At 33.0% G+C, this 26,543-nt stretch overlaps 2 protein-coding genes across 2 annotated transcripts in view; both read left to right on the top strand.

Moving 5' to 3' along the window:
* Window positions 1-20,012, top strand: part of LOC105348046 (E3 ubiquitin-protein ligase MIB2) — a 46,347-nt gene extending 26,335 nt beyond the window's left edge. The window contains exons 13-19 of the mRNA XM_066073016.1: window positions 1,587-1,744; window positions 4,451-4,577; window positions 10,932-11,034; window positions 11,507-11,583; window positions 12,410-12,561; window positions 13,835-14,083; window positions 19,441-20,012. Coding sequence (XP_065929088.1) covers window positions 1,587-1,744; window positions 4,451-4,577; window positions 10,932-11,034; window positions 11,507-11,583; window positions 12,410-12,561; window positions 13,835-14,083; window positions 19,441-19,864 — 1,290 coding nt within the window. The 3' untranslated portion in view covers window positions 19,865-20,012. The remainder of the gene's footprint in view (window positions 1-1,586; window positions 1,745-4,450; window positions 4,578-10,931; window positions 11,035-11,506; window positions 11,584-12,409; window positions 12,562-13,834; window positions 14,084-19,440) is intronic.
* A 2,144-nt stretch (window positions 20,013-22,156) lies between these two features.
* Window positions 22,157-24,812, top strand: LOC105336962 (E3 ubiquitin-protein ligase TRIM71-like). The gene is made up of 2 exons (XM_011441478.4): window positions 22,157-22,302; window positions 22,569-24,812. Exon 2 carries the CDS (start codon window positions 22,591-22,593, stop codon window positions 24,256-24,258), a length of 1,668 nt encoding a protein of 555 aa, XP_011439780.3. The 5' UTR covers window positions 22,157-22,302; window positions 22,569-22,590; the 3' UTR covers window positions 24,259-24,812.
* The last annotated feature ends 1,731 nt before the right edge of the window (window positions 24,813-26,543 follow it).

The following is a 26,543-nucleotide window of genomic DNA, read 5'->3' as shown; positions in this document are numbered from 1 at the left end:
TCACTCAAATGCAATATATTTCTAATATATATATATAACAGTACAATATTTTATGTTCATAGTGGTCACGTGATATGGCAGTCGCATGGTACAAGCAGATGTATTTGTGGTTTTGAGGTCATTTAAAAAATTCAATATTGCAAGGGCATAATCATGTCAAAATTCACAACTGAATTATGAAATAACTTGATGTTATATCGTAGATTTTGAAAAACGGTGCGAACTTTTTAAGATAAGAATATTTGTTAGTAGAAACCGTAATTTATAATGCATATGTTGAATAATTTTGAAGGTCACAGGGTTAATTTCATTAAAAAATAATTAATTTGTAAGATTTTACAAGGATCGTAGAAGTTTTGAAGTTACATAGCATATTTCAAATTCACATGTAAAAGTTTGTCGGGATCAGGTAAGTGTATGCCCTTGCAATTAAGTGATTTATTTAGTTACTCAGATTTTAGATATACGATATTTTATACAAAACCGAGGTGGCTTCTTTATACGATGCATACTTTTAACAAAATGAAAATAAGACTATATAGGTAGCATTCTACTACTAATAATTTTAAACAAAATATTCATTTTTACTTTTCCGTTAATGTATGACATTTATTTTTCTTCGCTATAAAACTGCACGATAGCCTTCAATGATTTAACTTAATGCGTCATTTTGAAGCATATGACGTCATGTTTTGTAGTACAGCGAGAACGACATCTCGCTTATTTTTCAGTGTGTACGATATAACGGACATCAAAATTGCAAGTAATAGAATTTGTTGTTTTTAATTAAAAGATTAGTATAAGTTAATTTTACTAATAAATAGATTAATAAGTACTTTCGAGGTTTGTAATATACTGTGATGTCATAATGCACATTTCCCGTACTTTTTGTCTGAACGGAGTTTATTGACAGCCTTAACTGTGCTGCGAGGTGGGGGGGGGGGGGGGGGGGGGGTGGGGGGGTCAAATTTGTACATATGAATTTATAGAGTAAAAATATTCTAAAATCTTCTTCTCAAAAACCATTAAGCCAGAAAAGTTGTATTTTTTTGTTGTGAAGCATCTTCGGGTAGTGTAGATTTCTGGGTTTAGAGTGGGGCCACAATAGGGTTTGGGTGGGGGTTGGGTGGAATTTTTACATAGGAGTATATAGAGAAAGGTCCTAAAAATGTGTCTGGAAAACCATTGAACCAATAAACTGAAACTTGTGTTAAAGCACAGGTTGTGCAATTTAAAGTTTTGTCTAAATTCTGATTCTTTTGGGAAGGGTGGGGCAACAAAAGGATGGGGGATTTTTAAAAAGGAATAGAAAAAATATTCTCACAAATACTGAAACAACAAAAGTGGCTTGATATTTAACTTATTAATATAATTTTTTTTTTACTTTTTGAGCAAGATCTACTGTACTGACTTGTCAAGATATCTTGAATTAGATACTGTAATGCTGATTTAATCAGAGTTGTGGCTATTGTTGCTCAGGTGAGCGATGTGGCCACTAGGCCTCTTGTTTGATACTTTGTTTAAATTCAATGATAGACAATGATTGAAGGACCTTTATTTTGTGATGCCCTATTTTCTTCCTTTAGGACAGTGATGAAGATACTCCTATGCATGATGCTATCACCCAGCAGTGCAGCTTTGAGATTATTGAGGCTGTTTTGGGCAGTCCTAAAGCCAGACACGAAGAAAACAACTCTAAAGGCTTTAATGTCCTGCAGTGGGCAGTTATGAAGGATGCTGGACCGTAAGTAAATATAGTCAGCATTTTAAGATATTTTCCATATAAGGTTTGGTTTTTTGTTGATAAGGAAGCTGGGTGGTCAACAAATTACCCAATTGATCTATAAATTTTTTAAATATTGGTTATTGAATGATATAAACTACATTGTATAATTTAACAATACTACCGCTATATATTTTACATTTAGAATTTGAAACTTCCTATAAGTTTATACAGACTCTTCTTTTCAGGTAGATTTATGTGTTCTAAAAATGGCCTTTTTACACTAAGCATATGCTATGTCTTTTTAGCTCACCTGAGCTGAAAGCTCAAGTGAGCTATTCTGATCACATTTTGTCCGTCGTCCGTCTGTCCGGCCGTCTGTCTGTCCGTCTGTAAACTTTTTTCATTTTAAACTTCTTCTTTAAAACTGCTTGGCCAATTTCAACCAAATTTGGCACAACGCATTCTTATGGAAAGGCAAATATAAATTGCAAAAATGAAAGACAGATCTTCATTCAAAGCGGAGCGGAGAAAACATCGAAACTGTAGAAAAGGGGGGTGCATTTTTAAAAATCTTCTTCTCAAGACCTACTGAGTCAAATTCAATGTAATTTAGCATAAGTAATCCTTATGGAAAGGAAAATATAAATTGCAAAAATTATGGGCTATTTCTGTTTCAAATCTGAGTTATTACGAAAATAATAAGAAAGAAAAGGCGTGTTTCAAGCAATTTATAGCATCCATGAGGTAGGCATGACCGGGCCAGGGCAAAACAAAAGACTGACAGTTTTTAATCTGCCAATCTCATTAAAATTTCAAGATATTTACTGACCAGTATATTTGTATTCGCTGTAAATATTGCTGCAAAATAATGCGTATTCCATCAGTTCGTGTACTAAGGGAATCTTTGAAACATGCAAAATACATGGGTGCTGATTTTGTGAAGTAAATTGAGGCTAAATATTTCAATTCGTTGACAGTTTTCACATATGACGGTGGTGTTAGCTTGTTGTGATTTTCGTTTTGTTTTCATTTATGCTTTGCGTTAACCTGGGAACTGTCGCTTGTATTTCCTGATTTTTACGTATCAAATCAAACAGAGACTTCGGTAAATCAAACAGTTTACTGTTTACCTGCGCAAATTAAGCAACATCTGATGTATTAAGAAAGAACTTAAATGCAATTCATTCAGGCTATCGGTAATTCGGTATCATCTTTTGCGTAATGGTAGAATAATGCAATATGTTTTGTAAGGATGCTCGGCATTTTCTCGAGTCTATTCAGTTTAGATAGAGTTTAAAATCGCTGACGGAAATATGTAGGTATATACATGTATATGATTCATTTTGAAAAATAAATTGTGTTCTTTATTTGTTATTGTGCATGTTTCTTGTGTTTTATTGTTTACAATTTCTATTTACTTACCATATTGGAGTGTTAACCTTCGAATTTTAAGCAAGATACAGAGATTTGCTCACAATGCTATGTTTGTACACATGCATGCAGATCTGAGGCCATTCATTTATTTTCATTTTAAATGCCGAATAGGAAATACCAAGTTAAAAAGCTGAATGTAATAAACTCATGTGAACAAAATATGACTCAAACCTAGCAAAATTTTGAGCTCTGCATCTTGCTTATAATTCTACGATTGACGCTGACATTTTGGTTGATCATTAGAATCTATATGAATTAGAGTATGTTAACTTAAATACTTGTACAAAAAAAATTAAAGAATGATATGCTGTATATAACTACTCTCTGGGACCCCCTCTTTATACAATGAATAATGTGAAATGTAAATAAAAACGACATCGTTAAAACAGTTTCCATAGTTCTGACACATTTCTGTTGCGGGGATAAAAGAATCATCACTATTCCTAAGAAAATATTACAGCGGAAAATTATCCTGGTTTGTAGCCATTTGTTATTTTTGAATAAAAATGAAAATAATGGGTGGGCCATTAATAGTAAATTAGAGTGATGTGCCTGTCAATACCGTAACATTGATTTTTATAGCTCTTTAACATGTCACGTGACAACATTTTTCATTCAAGTGTATTCATCAATCAAGTGTGAGTAAAGTTATAAAAGTCACGAGTTTACGCGAGGTAAACAGCAGTCATTTAATTATAATGGAGAAGACAAATTAAATTGTTGAATATTTTTAATTTGAGAAATTGAGTGCATTGAGGTGCAATTTTCTTCTTCACATATATACATGTAGGATTTTTTTGATAAAATACAATAGTTATTATATTTAAAAAGAATACAATAACTAGTAAGTAGTTGAGGAAGAAAATGTACCTATATGCTCTCATATATTTTGATCGCTTTATTACAAGTGTAAGTAGGGGAGGGAGGCAGAACCAAAATACAGGGAATTAGAAGTTATAGAACAGTGTACCCCTACCAAATATTTAGTTTTATATCTTGCGTAGGATTTTCTTATTCTGTGTAAAAAGGTACAATCTCAAAGATTACGTGTATGCAAAAATAAGAGTAAAATTTGAATACTTTACAATATTTTTTTTTTTTATTCTACCAAGGGCCATATGGCACAATATGTTTTGAACGCCCATTGTTGCTCAGGTGAGGGATGTGGCCCCATTGGCCTCTTGTTCATGCTTTGTATTTTCTATTGTACACTAGGTTAGAATTTACCCCCGTATTGATGAATTTTTCCAAAAAAAATATTTTTTTTAATTCTTCTTTCGTTTATTAAAGGGCTGTGAATGTGATAATTGAGAAAAATAGATCAATGGTGAATGAACAGATGTCAGAAGGGTTCACAGCTCTCCATATTGCAGCAGCCAACGACCATGTGGAAATAGCTAGCGTTCTTATTAGCAGGGTACTTTGGAATCATTAGAATTTGCTATGGCTCAATTTTTGTAGTATTTGTGGGTAGCCCTTCCCTGCGAATTTACATCCTCAATGAAAAATGTTTATAGTTTTATTTTTATACCCCCCGCAAGCGAAGTTTGGGGGGGGGGGTATATAGGAATCACCTTGTCCATCTGTCTGTCTGTTCAATTGGTGTCCAGTCCATATCTTTCTTATGGAGAAACATTGGAAGTTCTTACTTCACACAAAGATTGCTTAAGACCTAAGGGTGTGTCATTACCTTGAACCAAGGTCATTTGGGCAAGGTCAAGGTCACTGACAGAGAAAGTCTTTCTAATGGACAAATATTGGAAGTTCTTAATTCTTTTCAAGATTGCTTATAACCTGAGGGTGTGCCAAGGTCAATTGAGGAGGTTCAAGGTCATTGTTTGAGAAAAAAATTCGGCTTAGTATACCAATAATTCAGAATGTTTATATTAAATGGCTGTTTGACATGTGGAATTTTGTTTGATTCGAGTCATGTTTGTTAACATAAGGATGCAAATGTCCTCATGCATTAACAGTAAACTTGAACTAAAATGGAATTTAAAGAATAGAAATTGGTTTGTGTACTCATATTACAGACCCTGAAACGTACTTCTACACCAAGAAAGCGTGCGACTTTCGTGCGAGAAACGTTTTGTGTAAACCGTTTAGCGTTCCGTGTAAACCGTTTAGCGTTTCGTGTGAATCGTGAAGCGTTTCGTGTAAACCGTTAAGCGTTTCGTGTGAATCGTGAAGTGTTTCGTGTAAACCGTTTAGAGTTTCCGGCAAAGCGTGCAGCGTTTCGGGCAAAGCGTGTAAATCGTTTCGGGCAAAGCGTGCGAGAACCGTGTGAAACGTTCATCAGATTTCATTCGGAACTCTCTGACAATTTAATTGTTTCAAAATAGCGCTCTTGTTAAACATTAATTTAAACTGATTGGCAAAACTCCTTTGAGATATTCTCATGAAAAAAATCTATAAGAAATGATATACTTATCTTTTTACAAAATTGAATTCATTTTTAACAAACAAAAGAAATAACGCGTATTGAAAGAAGACTATATAGCTAGTTACTGAGACTATTCGGCTGTGTACAACCAGTACACATAACCTCGGACATCGGGTACATGTAAGAACTGCACCTGGCTGAACCTGTCAATCAAACTCTGTGTATTCGTTTTCATTGGATGGTCACGCGTCTCTTTTTTTGTCAATAGCCAATAGAAATTTAATGACTTCAAGGTAGTCGGATCAGTATTTGATGATGCACACAATTTCAATGATAGATTATTATACCCCCCGCAAGCAAAGTTCGGGGGGGGGGTATATAGGAATCACCTTGTCCGTCCGTCCGTCCGTCCGTCCGTCTGTCTGTCTGTCTGTCCGTCTGTGTGCAATCGTGTCCGGCCATATCTTTCTTATGGAGAAACATTGGAAGTTCTTACTTCACACAAAGATTGCTTATGACTTATGGGTGTGTCATGACCTTGACCCAAGGTCATTCGGGCAAGGTCAAGGTCACTGGCAGAAAAATGCAAAATTCAGGTCTGGTCCATATCTTTCTTATGGAGAAACATTGGAAGTTCTTACTTCACACAAAGATTGCTTATGACCTGAGGGTGTGTCATGACCTTGACATAGGACAAGGTCACTGGCAGAAAAAGTGCAAAATTCGTGTCCGGTCCATATCTTTCTTATTGAGAAGCATTGAATGTTCTAACTTCACACAAAGATTGCTTATGACCAAAGGGTGTGTCATGACCTTGACCCAAGGTCAATTGAGGAAGTTCAAGGTCATTGTTTCAAAAATGCTAAATTCTGTCTGTGTCAAGTCTTGTATTAATGGAAATATTAGAAGCTTAAATTTGACACAAATCTTGCTCTTCTCAGGCCACATAAAATTATTTTTAGATTTTCATTCCCGTCTCTCTGAAAATGGCCTGCCCCGATGAAATTTTTTTTGGGGGAAAAATATGTGGGAAAAAAAATTGGAAAACATCGGGCTCAGTATACCAATAATTCAAAATGTTTAAATATTAAATGGCATGGTGATTTCGTTTGATTAGAGTCATGGTTGTTAACGGAAGGATGCAAAAGTCCTCATGCATTAACAGTTAACTGAAAATAAAATGGAATGAAAGGATAGAAATTGGTTTGTTTACTCCTTAGCATTAATAGTTTTAAAAAATAGAGCAGATGTTATTTATAGAAAATGGACAGTAAAATAGATTCATCCAGTATTTTCTATAATAGCAAAAATATGTGCGTTATGATTTTTTTCTTAGCAGGGGGTATCAATTGTGAGCTTGTGCTCACAGTACCTCTAGTTTAACATTAATTTGAACAAAATTAAATGTAAACATAGAAAGAAAATATACTGTTCATTTCTATGAAATGCGGGAAGTAAATTCTTCTGAATCCCGATTAAAAATATCTCTACAAGTTATTATTTTTATTATTTAAACACTGTTAATGGAAAACAACAAGAAATTAACACACTGAAATTTTCCTAAAATGTACACATGCAATTGATTATTATGGGAATCTATATGCATGGTACTTAACGAGGCCGGGTCTAATTTTTTCTGCCCTAGATTTTTGAATGAAATTTTTTACATGAATTTCTACTAATATAATTATTATTTTAAGATAAAAATTAAGACATTTACCACATCGTTTGTTTAAGGGGTCATCTCAAAGTTTGTTAATTTTTAACATAGGACCCTATGGGATTTTGCTTGAAATGTATCAATTTTGCACATTTTTTACATTTTTTTAAAACTTCTGCCCTAGGGATTTCTTTTTCTGTTCTACACATTAAAGTTATTGCTAAAAGGCATCAAATGGTCAAATAAAAAAAACCTTTTACCTTCTGGTTTGTTCCAGGGGTCTTATCAAAGTTGATTTTTGTATGCCCAATTTCCTAGATTTGTCAGATAATGGCTATTTTTTATTTGGTAAAGGCGGAAATGGTGATCTTTATAGATTTATTAGAACATTCAGATATATTTAAGTAATAAATAAATATATAACATCACATAATAAGGGTCATTAATACAAAATACATGGTTACTGTCTTGAAATATATGAATTAAGCTATATTTAGGTGGGTTAAGAAAACGTGACAGAGGGCTAGGCTTGCAGAACCCTCTTCTGAGCCCAGATATAGCTTATACTTCGAGACATTTATGTTTATTCCACAATATAACATTAATTTTACGCATCAAACGAGCTATTTTCAACAAATTTCGCTGAATATCTGCAGTTGAAATTATCACGCCATGGCGTTAACCAAGCAAAAAGATGACGTCACAATACAAATGAAACGCTGCGCGAAAGCGTGCGTACTCGTTCTGTACTCGGCCTCGTTAATTTAAATAGACTAGACTTTGACCCGAGCGTGCACGGGTTGATATTGCATATCGGACATTTAGGTAATAGGTACATCGACACACCGTATTATTGACATTTACATAACAAAGCTATAAGCCTACAATAATGCTATTAATTTCCCTAAACTTTCCTTAGTTTGAATAATCTGTGTCTCGGGAAAAGTCCTCACCACAGTTAGAATGCCTCCCTTATACCTGTATGTAGCAGAAAATTGCAAAATCGCTCCGAAACAATTTTGGAGAAAATTAATGAAGTTGCCTTGAAAAAGAAAAATAGTCAAATTCATCATAATAAACCTTTTATGAGACTGTAAATACCTTTCATCTAAACATTTTAATCTATATAATAGAAGAATTCAACACTTTTTCATCAATGTACACGTATTTTCTTTGCTACAGAGACAATACACGGAACACATTCTATCATAAAACTGGGTCCGTAGGACATAATTCATTTTTACGATAAAACAATATTCTATCTTCACTCTCGTAAGAAATATAATGTGAGTTTTTTTGCATGTTATCAAATATTTTTTTGTCATCATGATAACAAAAGTAAGTACATGTACTTAGTTGAAATGTATATTTGTTATTTTATACTTTCTCTCATAAGAAATCATTAATACATATTATATATGAACAGAATATATAGCAAATTTCCCATGAAAATTTACCCATATTTGTATTATCATCTCTGAGTTTATTCATGCAAATATGATAATTGTGGAAACATAAACTTAAGATTAGCATGAATGCATTGCGCAAGCGCAAGATTGTAAAATCCCAAAAAATCCAGATGATTTCCGGGATTTTTTTAAGGAATTTTCGTTGATTATTAATTAGCGAAGCTTAACTGAGAAAAGATAAAAACAAATTGGTGATCTTCAAGTACCAATGATGTTTAAAATATATAAAACAAAAGACAGTATTCTTTCGATTTATCGGTATTAAAGACCAAAAATTCGAGTCTATTATTTTAATATAGTAGTATAGATTATGATAGATATATTGTACGCCGTTATGCGGGGCGCCGGTTATGTATACGAATATTGAAACAAAAATCTAAATCTTTTTTTATTTTTTGTTCTTTCCGAAATCCAAAATAGTAATGACAACTTTCTTTATTGTTTAATCCATTGATTTTTCTCTGTGATATTATGTACGGCACATTTATTTACGCGAATGATTCGACATAAAAAAATTAGTCGGTTGTTTTATAGCATTTTTCTAACTTATGTGACTAATTTTATTTTACATTACTTTCAAAATTATCAATGTAAATAATTACAGGTTTATTTACAGTTAGCATTTTTACATCGTATTCTCTGAAACCAATAAAAATATTAATGTGAGAAGAAAAAACAAATCCCTCCGAATACTGAAAAACCAAATTATCAATGTAAATAATTACAGGTTTATTTACAGTTAGTATTTTTACATAGTATTCTCTGAAACCAATGAAAATATTAATGTGAGAAGAAAAAACAACTCCCGCCGAATACTGAAAAACCGATTTCAGTTGTAATCATACAGATTTTATTTTTGGTATTGAATATTGTGTTACGGTAACTTTTTTCTCTGGAAGTTTTATTATTTACGGGACTAATAAGAATCATGGATATTTCTTTTGAGCAATAAATATATTTATAGAAGTAATATTTTTGGCTAGTTCTGTGAACAAATAATTTTTTGCTTTTAATATAAGTACCAAATTAATTAATTAATCAATTCAATACTTATGTACATATATGTTTCTAATATCAGTATTTCTATTATTTTGTGTTTTCTTAAAATTAATTCTTACTAACAGAGTCAGGGTAAAAATCCGAGAGGACCCGAATGGATCAGATGGTGTCCAAAGCGTGTGAAAAGCGAGCAAATTGTTTCGTGCGAGAATCGTTTCGTTTTGTGTAAATCGTTTAACGTTTCGGGCAAAGCTTGCAGCATTTCGTGTAAACCATTCAGCGTTTCGTGTGAACCGTTTAGCGAGCGTGTAGCAAGCGTGCAGCTAGCGTGTGGTGTAGAAGTACGTTTCAGGGTCTGTAGCATTAACAGTTTTTAAAAATATAGCAGTTGTTATTTATAGAAAATGGACAGTGAAGTAGATTCATCTAATATTTTCTATAATAGAAAAAATACATGAGTTATGGTTTTTTCTTAGCAGGGGGTATCAATTGTGAGCTTGCTCACAGTATCTCTAGTTTTTAAATTAAAACTGATAACTGACGCATCCACAGAAATTTACATACCCATGAATATGCAAAAATCCCTTAATACACAAAAATTGGTCCCCATGAATTTAAATGATTCCACAGTAAATCAATTCACTAGTAATGTTTTAGATCAGCAAATGCTTGATTTTGAGGGCAATATTTATTGTGTATATAAAATCCAATTTTGGGGGTTTTTTTTGCCTTCATATCCAGAAAAAAATGCCATTTGCATGTATGTTTAAAACATCATAAAAGTGTTATTTGTCCTTTCTAACTGTGATGAAATAAAATGAAATTTTCAGATTTTATCCACGCATTCACATAGTTATTGCAAATTTGCCCACAATGGATATAATGGAATTAGTAAACATGTTGAGATAAAACAAATAGGTTTCCCAGTGCATTTATGGCTCAAACACACTTACCTAAATATACATGTAGATCTTAATACCAACACCAGAAGACTAATAAAATTTGTTTACATAAAGAATTTAGAGTTATGGAACATGGCTGAGGACTGGAGATTGTTAACATACTGTAAATTCACCTTGGAAAAAATATGTTGTATCGAATTTTTAATATGATTTTTCTGCATTTTTTAAATTACTGGACGGTATATTTATAGGAAACATAATTTGAATTTAGGGGAAAAATGTTGAACAATTAATATTGTTGAATAAACTTTGATTTTTCATAATAATGATATTCATAATATTGATTTATTTTCTTTAGGGTCAATGTAATGTCAATGCCACTGACAAAGATAAACGGACACCCCTGATCATTTGTGTATCCCAAGGTCACACAAGAATTATGGAAGTGCTCATAGCTGCAAGTTAGTCTCTCTCTTTCTCTTTCATTTCTTTCTCTTTTTTTCTATCTCCCTGTCTTTTGGCATTTTACAATCTATATGTAAATGGATATACATGAATCCATTTACTCCAGCAAATTTTGTACTGTTTTCTGTTCTAGTTCCACTCTTTTGTTCACATTTTAAATAGTTTTGATTTATAAATCAATAACAAGTTGAAAAAAATATTTTTCAAATTTATTTTTGTACCACCTAAACATTTTGCCTACAAAAAAATAATAATTTTATTATTTAATTGCTTGCCCGCTCGTATCTTTTTTCATTGGATAATGGACGACCAAGAAATTATATTGGTTTGGCCTTTGTCCAATTTGGAATTAGCCTTGCGGGGGTACAAGTCCCATTAGTACAGTTCTAGTTAGGGTTGTTGTCTCATATCTGTAAGTTATAGCTTAAAAAGGTTATGGCCCCATGAACTTTTGACCTTCTGTTACAGGTTGCAATGTCAATGCACAGGACAACAGTGGAAACACAGCGTTACATGTGGCTCAGATGAATAAGTCATTACCAGGGGTAAATACTCAATGTGGTTTATTTATTTCAATGTTATAGAATCATTACTATTGTTTAAAAATATTAGAAAACAAGCCTTTCATTTTGATTTTCAAAAGTCTCTGCATAGAGACCTTCACAAGTTTATCTTGAAAGTACATGTAAGGTAGTCTAAATGTAAGCAGTGAGCATAAACCTGTTTGAGATCAAAAGTTTGTACCATAATTTGCTTGCTCTTTCATAAAAAGTTTGAACTTGGCACACCATAAATTCTTCAAAATTTTGCTTGAGGATGCAGTTCATTAATTTTCTTACAGTTATTGGTAAGGTTTGGAGAAGGCTGCTAAAATCATGTTTAAGTTAAATTGATCTTGACTCATTGTTGAATTCATGTCAAGGTCAAAATCTGATTCAAGAGCAAATGACTGAATTATGTATAAGGAATCATTCTTTGAGTATTAATAGGTGACAATTTCGGTTGATACATGGTAAAATTCAATAAAGCCCAAGTATTTATGATAGATTAGACCACACTCCAACTGAAAATATCACCACATAATATTAAAAGGAAGATTCCTTATTACTTATTTTTAAACAATTTTTAGCAATTGCATGATTAAATTTTAGAATACTGACATATTTTTGTGATTTTCATTTCTTTTAATTATGCAAACCCCTCTTGCGCCCAAACAATGTGGCATTTGAATTTACTGGACTGTTAATACAAAATTGATTCATTGTGTTATTACAGTCACAGACAGTGAAAATAAAAAAAGTTGTAAATACTGTAAGATAAAGATTGAAGTATTGATAACCAGAGCCTGAATTCTTCCTTTAATAATTACAGCTTATTCAAATGAAACCGGAAGACAAGAATGTTGGCACAAAGATTATCTGTGCTTTATTGGATGCAAAAGCTGACCTGTACATCAAGAACAAGGAGGGAAGAACTCCTCTAGATCTGATGGAGGATGAAACCAGCAAACACTTCATGATCATGTAAGTTTGGCATATGCAAATCCTATAGAATTACAGAAAAATAGTTATTTTTCACTGATTCTACAAAGAAATACCTGCAATCTTTAAAAAAATATTTTTTTTCCATGGTCTACATGGCATAAGTATTGTATCTTGCTCAACTATAAATGGAAAAAAAAAATATACATGTATCTCAATACTACGAAGAGACCACTTAGTTATATTTAAGGTCCAAATCTAGTGAAAGGTGGCAACAGGTTTATAAAATCTAGGATATAAATTCTTTCAATGATGCCTCATGACAATAGTGATGTTTGACAGGGTGTACCGGGGCTTAAATCATTGGTAAACACAATGAAAAAACATGCATGTTGTATTCTGTCATTTTCAATGAAATATGAAGGAAATATAAGGAACAAATTTTGGAGTTATGTCCATTATTGACTAATGAAAGTAAAATATATCTAGAATGCCTAGAGTCTCTTCAAATATGGAATTAAACAAGCTCTTGACTTCCCTTATTAAATGATGTCTAATATAAGATAGGTATGGGGATAAATTTTCCCATGATTAAATATAGAATGTGAAGACACTATTGAATTTTCTATACAATTCCCTTAAAGCTGTTAAGTACGGAAAAAAGATTCTTTAAATCAATTTCCAGGTATGACCTCATTATGATTCTAGCACCAAAAATACTTAAAACAAAGAATATTTACTTATCTAGTCATTTAAAAAAAAGTGTGCTATTTTTTTGGTGGTAATTTTATATGTTGATGAGAATTTATCAAGAAAGTATTGTAATTATAGAGTCTTTAGGTAACTGGTCATTTTTTAAAAATCCAAATTTCGCTACTTTTATTTTCGGTATTTTTTAAAAATACAACAGAAAAAAAAATAACCTCAGGAAATACTCATTATACATTACAATATTTATATTGTTTGTTTATTGTATCATATTTTGCACAACAATACTTTACATAAGGATATCAATAAAATTATAATTATGTCTTCTAGTTCATTAAATATACATAAATTCAAACTCAAAGCATTTAAATACCAGTATTTTATTTGAGTTTACCTGTTTCTGATTGGTTGTTACAGAAAGGTTGGTAACAATTTTTTATCATTATTATTGAATTTATTATAATTTCATTTAGTTTATGTCTATCAGAAACATAATATTTGAAATTTTAAAAAATCTGCAAAAGGTGATTTTAATTCTTCCTGTTTAGTAAGAAATCTACATTAAATTTATGAACAAATTGTTGAATAACTCATATGATTATGATAGGTTGGCTGAAAAAGCGAAGGTATCCAATTTCCAGACAACGCGGAAGGGGGTGAAGGTTCCATCCGACTGGGTGCCAATGAACCCCAGGGAATCGTACAAACTTGTTGTACTTTCGTCAGATGGTGGGAATGGTATGATGGAAAAGGAGTATCAAATGGTGGCTGAAAAGTTCAGAATGACGCTGGGACAGGCTAAAATCCTACAGATTGAGAGAGTTCAGAACCCGTATTACTGGGAGTGTTACCAGTTGTAAGTGACATTAAATGCTAGTGAAATCATAGGGTGCATGGGAATTTTTTTCAAAGTCGTTGTAATATACATTACACTTTTAGTACTTCATACGTAAAGGTTTCAGTAGATTTAGTCATATATTATATCTGGAAAGGTATAGTATGGAACGCCATAGCTGCCTTCAGGTCAATTTCAAATTATATGAACTGGTACATGTATATTTTTTATATGCAATAGTAATATCATTATATGCAGTGCTAACATCATTTTATGCAGTGCTAACATCATTATATACAATGGTAGCATCATTATATACCTTTATTTCACCATTATATTCAGGGGTAAAATCTTTATATGAAGTGGTAACATTATTACGTTATGTCGTAAGATCATTATGTGCAGTAGTTTATTCATTATATGCTATGAATAAATCTTTATATGATATGATAAACTCATTTCATACAGAGCTAAACTCATAATGAACTATTGTTCAATCGTAATGTTATATGGTACACTCTTCATGTGCATGAGTTGCAAAATCCTTTTATGCAGTGCAACTTGTTGACATTAGGTGATAAGTTCATTATATGCAGTACTAACATCATGTTATGGTGTATTAAAACCATTATGAATGGTGGTAAAACCTTTATGTATTGTGGTGAAAGCTTTACATGCAATTGTAAATCCTTTATATGATGTGACAATTTTATAAAATGCCGTTGTTGAGTCATTATATTATGAGGTCAGTTCTTTACATGATGTGAGCATTTCATTATACGGAGTGGTAACTTCTTTATATGCAGTCATAACTCTTTATATATGATGAGGTTGTAAACTGGTTCTTGCTGAAAAGTTTTAATGGGGAAGAGGTCAAGTTTTATTTTGAAAAAGATGCCGCGTTCATTGTGACGATGCACATTTCCTGGTCAACTTGTCGTTTGTTTTGAAGAGAGAGAGAGAGAGAGAGAGAGAGAGAGAGAGAGAGAGATTCTCTGTTCTTGATACATCGATGTGTGATAAATCGAATGAATTTTTAGTAGAGTACGCGTTTAATTTTAAAAGTAAAATAAATTTCAAAAAATGATTGTACTTTGTAACAATTTAATACCCCCCCCCCTCTGCTTCTAGATCCGCGCATACAGTTAGGAAGATCACTTTCTGTATCTTGATATTAACATAGAACAATTTGATTCTACTTGCTATCGTGTTTTAAATATATATGTAATTCTTTGGAGCTTTTTGAATTAATAATGTTATTCTGTCTCTTCAAAAACGTTCAAATTGAGGAGTTACTTTGCTCTTGATTGTTACTTAAAATAATTTTAATAGCATCCATATAAACCGTGGTGCTTGGAACAAACTTATCCGTATTTTGCTGATTTATACATTATTGCACGGCTTGCTTTTAACGATGTCGAACAATATGTATATATATTTTGAAAACGACATATTTTACAAAAAAATACATTAACTTTATCGATGATGCATTACTTCCTCGTTCAGCAGCAAATGCTTACATTTTATGTTAATAATGTGAACAAAGTCGGTAACGTTGAAAAAATCAGCACACGTGTAAAATATTACAATGACAAGCGTTTTGTAACTTATTTATCCCGACATCATTTATTTTCAAAACCATCGGAATAGGGGTATTACCTTTGCAAAAATTAATTTAAAAAATACCAAGCAGTTAGTCTCGGTGATTATTCGGACATCCTGCAGCTGCGTAACCACTCGGCTATACTAGACACGATGAAGTTTGCTAAGATTTAAAACACCGTTTTTTGACTTCGGAGGTTTTTTTTCGAAGTTTAGTCTTTAAAAATATGCCTCTTTGAAACAAAAATAGGATATGACATGAAACCAGTCACATTTTTCAGTGAAACCATTTTACAATTTTGTCAATGCATGGGGGTTTTGAACGGGGGTGGGGGTGGGTCGCGGGGAGGACCCCGCCCCAGAAAAATTCAAATTTCTTAAAATTTCCATGAAATTACCAAAAATTTGCCTCGAACCCACCTCCCCCCACCCCTTCGACAAACTTCAGTATTCATCGCACCCCCCCCCCTCCCCCCGGAAATTTTTTATTGATCCGCGTATAAAATTGTCCTATAAAAATGATATGAAGATATCTGCAACAGCTTTATGGAAAATAGCACAGGAACTGCCACACCTTCTTTGTAGGATTTAAAATACAAAAATACATGCCCGGTGACCTTAAATTTTATACAGTGTATGAAACAACCATAAAAAGAGGTTAAGACCAACCATTTTCTTTATTATTTCTTAAAAATCAAATTAATTTTAAGAAAAATGAAAAAAAAAATTATGTTTATGAATAAAAATCTGTCTATTCCTTTTGTGTTGGAGGCATTAATCAGAGTAGCATCTACCTGGTACATTGAAGCAAAGGTCTTTCGACTTTGATTTTAAAACGCTTGCTTCATTTTCTGTAAGTTCTTTTACTATTAAATTAAAAGCATACTCTTCTGATAATACATTCGATTTTTCACACAGAATGGGTTCAATAATTGATATTATGATATATTATTCGATGTTAAAGGACATAAACTCTCTCTCTCTCTCTCTCTCTCTCTCTCTCTCTCTCTCTCTTCAAAACAAACGACAAGTTGACCAGGAAATGCGCATCGTCACAACGAACGCGGCATCTTTTTCAAAATAAAACATGTACCTAAAACTTTTCAGCGAGAACCAGTTTACAACCTAATCATAAAGATTTACGACTGCATATAAAGAAGTTACCACTCCATATAATGAAATGCTCACATCATGTAAAGAACTGACCTCATAATATAATGACTCAACAACGGCATTTTATGAAATTGTCACATCATATAAAGGATTTACAATTGCATGTAAAGCTTTCACCACAATACATAAAGGTTTTACCACCATACATAATGGTTTTAATACACCATAACATGATGTTAGTACTGCATATAATGAACTTATCACCTAATGTCAACAAGTTGCACTGCATAAAAGGATTTTGCAACTCATGCACATGAAGAGTGTACCATATAACATTACGATTGAACAATAGTTCATTATGAGTTTAGCTCTGTATGAAATGAGTTTATCATATCATATAAAGATTTATTCATAGCATATAATGAATAAACTACTGCACATAATGATCTTACGACATAACGTAATGATGTTACCACTTCATATAAAGATTTTACCCCTGAATATAATGGTGAAATAAAGGTATATAATGATGTTAGCACTGCATATAATGATGTTAGCACTGCATATAATGATGTTACCACTGCATATAATGATATTACTATTGCATATAAATGAAATACCAGTTCATATAATATATGAAATTGACCTTAAGGCAGCTATGGCGTTCCATAGTATAGGCTTGAAAATAATTGTTAGCTGTCATCTTTTGTGTCAGCAAGTTATTCTCGCAAGTTTTAAAAAATGATTTTATTTACATTTATTAGATGAATAATTGGTAGTTAATGTAAGATTTCATCTTGTGAGTCACTGCACGGTTTTTGCAATTAAGTAATTATAATGTCAGCTGGCATTCAATGGTTCTGTTTGTGAATCACTGTAATATGGCAGTTTGTAAGTCATTGTTAGATGTCAGTGTTTAAGTCATTGTAAGGTGTCTGTACTAATTTCAGGGAACAAACTTATGGGTAAATGTTAAGTGTCAATTCATTGTAAGATCATAAGTCATTCTTTGCTGTTCATTTGTAAGTCATTGCTGGATGTCAGTTTGTACATCATTGTTATTCAGTCTTTGGTGTCCATTTTTCAGTCATTTTTTGGTTTCCATTTGTAAGTCATTCTTTGGTGTCAGTTTTTCCATCTTTGTAAGGTGTTTGTAAGAGATGTAAGCTTTAAAGTCATCTTATATTCTAAGGTATTAGCTTGCAGATCATTGCAAAGTGTCACGTGTTTGTTAGTTAGTTATTAAGGTCTTCCGTTTACACCGAAAGACCTTGTACTCATTCTGGTGGTAATTCTGTTGTTATTTTTCTTCCAGACGTTTTTTAAACCATAATAACCTTTTTGTTTGTCATCTGATTTCATTCAGTTTTTAAGAAACAAAAAAAAAATGAAAAAATCGTAACTTCAGGGTTCGAGTTCTTCCCCTTTTTAAATTTTTTTAGGGCATTCGTTTCCGGACAAAAGCTCTGAAATGGTCCGTGGCAAATAATTCAAAGTCAGAAATCTTTAAAATTGACACTTTGAATGTTGTCCTCTGATTTTTGTATTTTAGATGTTTCCAATTGTACATTTGATTAAATAATCGAAATTTATGTTTTAAAAATTGCTAAATTTTACTCATGTTTTTGCTTCGTAATTTTTAGTTTGAAATATTTTCTAAATGTACGTAGAACAAAAGTGAATTAAAGGGCTTTTGTGTGAGATCAGAAAAAATGGGCTGGCCCCTTAAATAAGGGATCTAGGTGCCAGAAAAGTCTTTGCTGTATAACTAAAACACGATACATCCTACTTTATTGATGTCGCTGGAAAAGTTATTCTTCATTATCTTATCAATCTAATTGTAATATAGTATTGTTTGGATATTGCATAATATGATAGTTAAAAGCTTCACATGAAGACATGCATACCCGCTTTCATTTTGCTTTTAGGGAATAGCTCCCTGTGCGTAATAGTGTTTTAAAGTCCTGTTAATACTTTTCTGTCTAAATATATCCCCAACTTTAAATTTAATATCACAGACATGCCTTTATCTGTTTTACTAGAGGTCTAACTCTTAACTACTCTGTAGTCTGGGGGTTACATTTATTTGATACATAGAAAATAGGCATGAACTAATTTTCAAAAGTTCAAATTGATTTTCTAAAGCCCTGATTGGTCAGAAGTTAAGGTGTGAAAATTAGTGTGAAAATGACCTCCTATCAATTTATGTCAGACCCTGACAAGTGTAAGGAGAAGGGGGATGGTTTTATTAAGACTGATTGACAATCCTTTCTTGACTTGAGGCTGTAACAGAAGACCTCCTCATTGCTTGCAACGATCTCGGCTCTAGTTGTTTGATATTATTTTGTCAGACATTGAAGGTGTGAGCTTGTAAGTCAATGTTAGGTGCAAGTCTGTTGCTAGTTATTGTATGATGTCTGTTAGTCAGTGTAAAATGTTAGCTAGTTAGTCATTGTAAGCCGTCAGCTTTATAAGAGGCCTTCAAGGTGTCTTTTTATATGTCATTTAAAGTGTCAGCTTGCTAGTCATTGTAAAGTGTAAGTTTGTTAGTGAACAGTCTTGAAAGGTGTAAGTTAGTAGTTAAGGCAATTAAACTTTTCAAAATTGATTTTCATGCAAGACATCTCTAAAACCAATTCATCGTTTTTTTCTTTCATTAACAGGAAGAAACTGCGGCTAGAGCAACAGTATGGAGGCAGTGGCTGTTCCAACGAAAAGGAGTTATTTCACGGCACAGTTCCCACCTACGTTGAGGTGATTTGTAAAGACAACCTGGACTTTCGATTGGCTGGGGAGAGAGTGGGCACCTTGTTTGGGAAGGGTACATACTTTGCCATAGATGCCAAGTATTCAGACCTGTATTCACAAGTCGACAAAGAGAAGAACAAATTCATGTTCCTCGTCAAAGTCTTGTGTGGTAAATGTGCTCCTGGAGATACAAAGTACGCCAGACCCCCACCGGTCGATCCAAAAAATCCCACTTCGGAACTGTACGATTGCTGCGTGGATAATGTGGACAATCCACGAGTTTTCTGTGTGTTTGATAAAAACCAGTACTATCCACAGTACCTCATCAAATATAAATAAATTCAATTGTATGGGAAACGCTTTATTTTTTACTTTTTAATATTTTTTTCTAAACATGATAAATTAAGATGAATTAACATCTGAAAAGTGTCTGTGACGTGTATATTTTGCTTCTCCTTAAAACAAAATAAACTATATCAACCAAAAATGTTTTTACAATTTCTTGAGGGTTTTGTTGTGGTAAGGGGTGGGGAATGTAATGTAATTTGATTTTTTTTTTTAGCTCTTTGCAAGTTAACAGTTCCTGTAGCACATCCTGAAGAATTCTTTGTTTTTCTGTCATCTTAGTAACTATATTGTAAGTGGGCCGGTACATCCTACAATATCTGTAAACACTTTCAACTTCGCAGAATTTTCTCTAATTGTTCCATTTTCATTCATTATTAGTGAGTCAATGCTTAAGGTCAAGATCTAGGAAATGATTCCAGTCTTTTTGGAGCTAGAACCATTGATGTCATAATTGATTTGAAGAATCTTTTCTCGTATTTTACAGCTTTATAAAAGAATTAATGTAGAAAATAAAAGAATATTTTGACATTCTGTATTTATCACGTGAAAAGTAACCCGGTGTCTATATTCAATTTGACATCATTTTAATGAGGAGGTCAATAGCTTGTTTAATGCCATTTTTTTAAATCCATGATTTTTTATTGGGTCTACCAAAAACTGAGCCCTGGTACACCCTATAAACAAAAATATTGTTATGAAGCATCACTAAAAGAATTTATATCTTGAATTTCATAAACCTGTAGGCACCTTTCATTTACTAGATCTTTACCTTAATTGACGTTATCCATTCGACAAAGTGTATATATTTTGACTTCTTATCTTGTTCACAACCTTTATATTGTCAGCATCACGTGCTTGATATCCATTGACATTATATGTTTACATCGATGAGATCTTTTCTTTTTCACGGTTTTAATATTGTAAAACATCTCATTGTTGCACATCAACTGACATCATATCTTTACATTGTTCACATCTTTTCTAGTTCACATCCTTCATATTGTCAACATCACATTGTTTGACATCAATTGAAACCATATGCTATCATCGTTTACATCTTTTTGTTCACATGCTTCATATTGTCAAAATCGCATTCTTTGACATTAAACTTCTAAGTATGTTCACATTAACTGTCGATTAAATTGACGATTTGCATTGTTGGACAGCATCAATTGACATCATGTTTAAATTGTTAATTTCTAATTATGTTCACAGGAACTGATATCTAGTTTGCATTGGTTATATCGTCTGTGTTGAATTGTAGGACTTGATTCCGACATCTTCGTCCTTTTTTTTTTTTACTTTACCTTGTTTTTCTTTTTAGCTCACCAAGACAAAGTCGAGGGGAGCTTATGCTATACCCCCGATGTCGGCATCGGCATCTGGACCTGGTTAAGGTTTTTGTTGCAGGTCCTGTATCTTAGTTATACTTGTCCTATCTTCACCAAACTTGCATGGATTATGCATCGATCTGGACCTACACATTGAATTGAAAGACTTGAAAGCTGAATCTGAGCCATAGGTTTCGGATGCTGGAGAGGGTTAAGGTTTTTAGAGCTGGTGAAAGTTAAGTTGGAGCAGGTGACCTCAGATGATTATATCTTGGTTATAACTTGTCCTAACCCCCTAATTGTAGGGGGTCCCTATTAAATAGGGGTCGTTTTTTTCATCGTAGAATGTTCTGATTTCAATTAATATGGCACTTTTTCTACAGACAAAAATAATGACTGGGAATCTTTTTTGTACGTCAAAATTAAACCACGTTGTAATTATTCTACGGTGGTCATTATTATTCTTTACACCGGATGTTAAATGTTACCATTACACGTCCGCCTCGGCTGGACAATTTATGTAGCGTTCCTTTTATTACCTGTTCTTGTATATCGACAATGGAAGCGCTGGATAAAAAGTACCAAGTTCTCGAAATTGACAGGAAGATGTAGAAAAAAAATCAGTTTAAAAATGTATTCCTGCTATGTGACATTCATGAAATCAATTATAACAAATCCCAAATATAATTTTTACTCTTCGTACACGGTTTTAAAAAAGTACTAGTAACAATGTCATAATTTTGCAACATGTTAAATTATAAAGAAGTTATGCTTGAATGATCATAAGAGACATGGTCATACTATAAAACAGAACAGACTGATATATATCTGTAATAAAAGAATAGACACAATTTACAGAAGCGTGGGGCGTGGATAAATTGAGGCTTAATATTTAAATCTTATACATTTCACAAACATTCAGTGAAAGAATTGGGTCTTTAAAGTAGAAAGCCAAGGCTTTTAAGAACTAGGGCGCCCCTTTAAATCCACCACCACCTAGACCAAGAAGAGAAAATAGAACGTTCGCCATGTTGAATTCCTGTAGGATTGTAATTTGTTCATTAAGAAGTAACGACCATTAAAGATAAAATTTATTAAGTAAGTTGCGTGTAATCTGTCACAGTAGTCAACCTTGTTTTTTAATTACACAACAAATGAAATTATTATTATTATTAGTAGTAGGCCCTATCAGATATTGAGAAACGTCATAATCAAGAACACGACCTGATTTCCTGTGCTTTATTAAAGTAATATCTGGCTCATTTAATGATTTCGTTGTTAATTTCTGAGAGTAGAAAAAATTAAATTACAGCAGACTGTATTAAAATTTACTCATTAAGTAAGCTAGTTCATTGTTCTTTCAGAATTTTCTCAAGGTGTCTGACCATGGATCCCATGGGTAATTGGGCTCAGGATGTGTTACGGTGTCGTCTCTGCGAGACCCCGCGACCCCCTATGTACTGTGACATTTGTCACATACATCTGTGTAAAGCTTGTGTAGGGGAGCACCTCTCAGATGAATCCACAGAACACAAAATCGTGCCATTTAAAAAGAGAGGATTTGCTATCAAATGTCAGAAACATTTTTCAAAAATATGCGAACTTTACTGTGAACAATGCGGCGTTCCTATTTGCGTGCAGTGTGCTTCATCTAAAGAACACAAAGGTCATGGATTTGTTGATGTTGTACAAACAATAAGCAATCATAAAGAAATGATATTGAAAGATTTACAAGAGCTTGAGAAATCCATTTGTCCTAAATATCAAGAGATTGCATCTGATATTGCAGATCAAAAAACTGATCTGAATAAAAACTCTAAGAAATTGACAACAGCTATTAACAGACACGGAGAAGACTTGCATAGAGAAATAGACACAGTGATTAAGAAAATGAAATTAGATCTTGGTGAAATGGAGTCCAATCACCTGGCTGTACTAAATAAAAAGGAGAACGAAATCATCTGCACTATTTCTGAAATCAAACAGAGCATTGCCGATCTGAAAAAAATACTGCACTCCAATGATATTGCTCTCGTCTCTGCCTATAAATCAAGAAATGCTGAGTTCAGAAGATTGCCTCTTAAACTCATTGTTTCCCTGCCAAGTTTTAATCCTCAGAGAATAAATAAAGAATGTATTCATCAGCAGTTTGGTTCTCTTTCAGCATTAGCTTTCAAAACAGAAGAACACTTCGAAAAAATTAATCCTTCAGGTGCTGAGTCCTGTCCCACGGACAGACAGCTTATTGATGTACCACAAATTATCACAGACATAAACACCGAACATAATAACTATAAAATCAGATTGCGCAGTGTGTCTTGTCTAAGTGATGAAGATATTTGGACGAGTAGCAGTAGCAACATCATTAGACTCTACAACCTGCAGGGGGAATTAGTGAAGTCTATCAAAACCAACTCAGGGAACTGGCCAGAGGACATAGCAGTGACAAGAAAAGGAGATCTTGTTTTTACTGATGAAAATAACTGTACTGTGAACATGGTTAAGAACACACAAGTACAGACGGTGATCAGACTACGGGATTGGAAACCTAGCGGTATTTGTAGTACCTCCTCTGGTGACCTCCTGGTTGTTATGAGAAGTAATAAACAAACAAAAGTCGTGCGTTATTGTGGCTACACAGAGAAACAAACCATTCAGTATGATGACAAAGGACAATCTCTCTATTCATCTGATTTCAATATGTACATAAGTGAAAACAGAAACCTAGACATCTGTGTGTCAGACTTTGGAGCTCGTGCAGTAGTCGTGGTCAATCAGACCGGGAAACTCCGGTTTACCTACACTGCTCCTCCTTCTACTACTAAGGGATCATTCAGTCCATATGGCATCACTACAGATAGCCAGGGTCGGATCCTGATAGCAGACTGTGACAACCACCGTATCCACATCCTGGATCAGGACGGTCAGCTCCTGCGCCACATTGAAAGCTGTTATTTAGAGTATCCATGGGGTTTATGTGTGGACACCAGAGACAACCTTTTAGTGGCCGAGTACAGAACAAGAAGAGTAAAGAAAATTCAATATTACATGTAAATAAACTGTGTTAAAAATATCCTACATCAAAGAGCTAAATGACCATGTTAAATTACATGTTACATGTTAATAAATTTGCTCGAACTCACAACACCTTTAATATTGTTTCTCAAATCAGTAGAAAATTACTATATTATGAAAGATAGCATGATGCATAAGACGTACATAAGTCAAAAAGGCCGAAAACATGTAATTTCGGATAACAAATTATGATTTTAAAGGGGCATGGTCACAATTTTGGTCAAATTTTGTTTTTCTGCTTTTATTATTTACAATGCTTAAGGAATGAATTTCTAATGATCAAATGAAATTTGGGTTCTAGTCGATGAGTTTTAAGCAAGATACAGGGCTCACAATTCTTCGTCATGTACACAAGGGTCATGTCCTGTTTTTGTTTACATAGGTTCAATATACCAGTAAAAAATCTTTTTCAAGCTGACTTGTCTATCTTCTTATTCATTTTAAGCATAATAAACAGTTCCTAACGATTAACACATTTATTTGAGGTCTAAAACTGGAATTTTTTACTACAACATTCAAAATGTAAACAAACGCTTTGTTTACATAGCAAAGAATTGTAAGCGCTGTAACTCGCTTATAACTCAACAAATGACACTCAAATTTTGGTTGCATATTAAAAATGCCTTACTGAAGCATTGTAAACATTAAAATAAAAAAAAATATATTTAGACCAAAATCGTGACCATGCCCCTTTAAAAAAAACCACAATATATATAAACAACCAAGCAAATAATACAATTTAAGAAAACGTTTAAATCATCATTTTGTGACGTATAGTGTCATTAAAGTATAATTTTAACCTTGATAAAGTGTGGTACTTTAAACACTTAGTGTTTGTGTGTGTTACATATCAACAAGCTCTTCAGGATTTGGATGGTCAACAAATTAACCAACATAATCTATCTCAATTCTAAAGATATGAATTGTTTATATACAAACTATTATTTAGAAAAAAGATATCTATATATTCTGTATCTTTCAAATTTTGGTATACTGAAAATTCCTTATGAAATCCGAGGATTAAAATCCACGTAAAATCGCGAGAAGCATTCCTCGTGGATTTAAAAATCTTGTATTTATTTTCAGACAGTTTTGATCCATATGAAATTATGACAAAAATTGATTTCCGTGATTTCATATTCTCGCGATTTGATGCAAAACAGCGGCATTGTGGAATTAAGTGGTCGCGTAAAATAAGTAATTAACAGTATACCTTTATTTCGTGTTTAATCACTGTCAAGACCAGAGCCCCTTTCGGTATCATAAGTAGATTCGACAAATGTCGTAGACTGCTTTGAGACGCATAGCTTGTCACGGATACTGACCGTGACAAGATCTCCAAAAAATACAGGATAGATCCATCAACACTCACCCGTTTTGATATTACAAAACTTGAAACGCCAGTATTTTCGATAAGAAGACAACCTTCTTGATCATTTCCGTAAAGACAACTCAAAATATTCTATTGGCATTTCCGGAAAAGAAAACCTAAACATACATCAATTGAACTGGTACTATTCAAAAAACATTTTGAAAATTTATTTACATTTACTACCAATACAGATAGCGACCCCCCGGTGCACACCGGAAATACCGTGTCTGAAGAATTAGACATTGAAATTTTTGAAAAAGAAATATCGGATGCTATAGACAATCATAAAAGAGACAAACCGCATGGTTTTGATTATATTTTGAATGAATATTTTATAAAGTTTTGGGGTATACTTATGCCATATTTACATAGTATTTTTAATCGTATCCTATCATGCGGTTATTTCCTTACGCATTGGTCAAATGCGGTTATTGTTCCTGTTTTTAAAAAGGGTGACCCTGCTGATACCAATTACCGAGGTATAAGTCTTATTAGCTGTTTTTGTAAATTGTATACCTCAATATTGAATCGTAGATTTATATTATGAGCATATTGTAATAGTATTGTCACAGATGCATTGTTCGGCTTTCAACCTATGTTTGGTTCTACAGAAGCAATTTTTGCACTTCATTGTCTGGTTTCACAATCGCTTCAAACTAAAAACGGTTTTATTGTTGAATTGTTGATTATAAAAATGCCTTTGACTCTATCGATAAGGAGAAATTGTACAAAAAATTAAAGTATTACTCTATACAGGGAAAGTTACTTGCAGTAATTCGTTCAATGTATTCCAGAATTAGAACGTGTGTTAAATCTTCTGGTCGTCTTTCTAATTTCTTTGAAAATCACATTGGTCTTTTACAAGGAGAAGTGTTATCTCCCATGTTGTTTG

The sequence above is a fragment of the Magallana gigas genome, chromosome 10, assembly GCF_963853765.1.
Source record: "Magallana gigas chromosome 10, xbMagGiga1.1, whole genome shotgun sequence".
Classification (NCBI taxonomy): Eukaryota; Metazoa; Mollusca; class Bivalvia; order Ostreida; family Ostreidae; genus Magallana; species Magallana gigas.
Note: the sequence above shows the minus strand (reverse complement) of the source record. Positions and strands in the feature narration are given on the sequence as shown.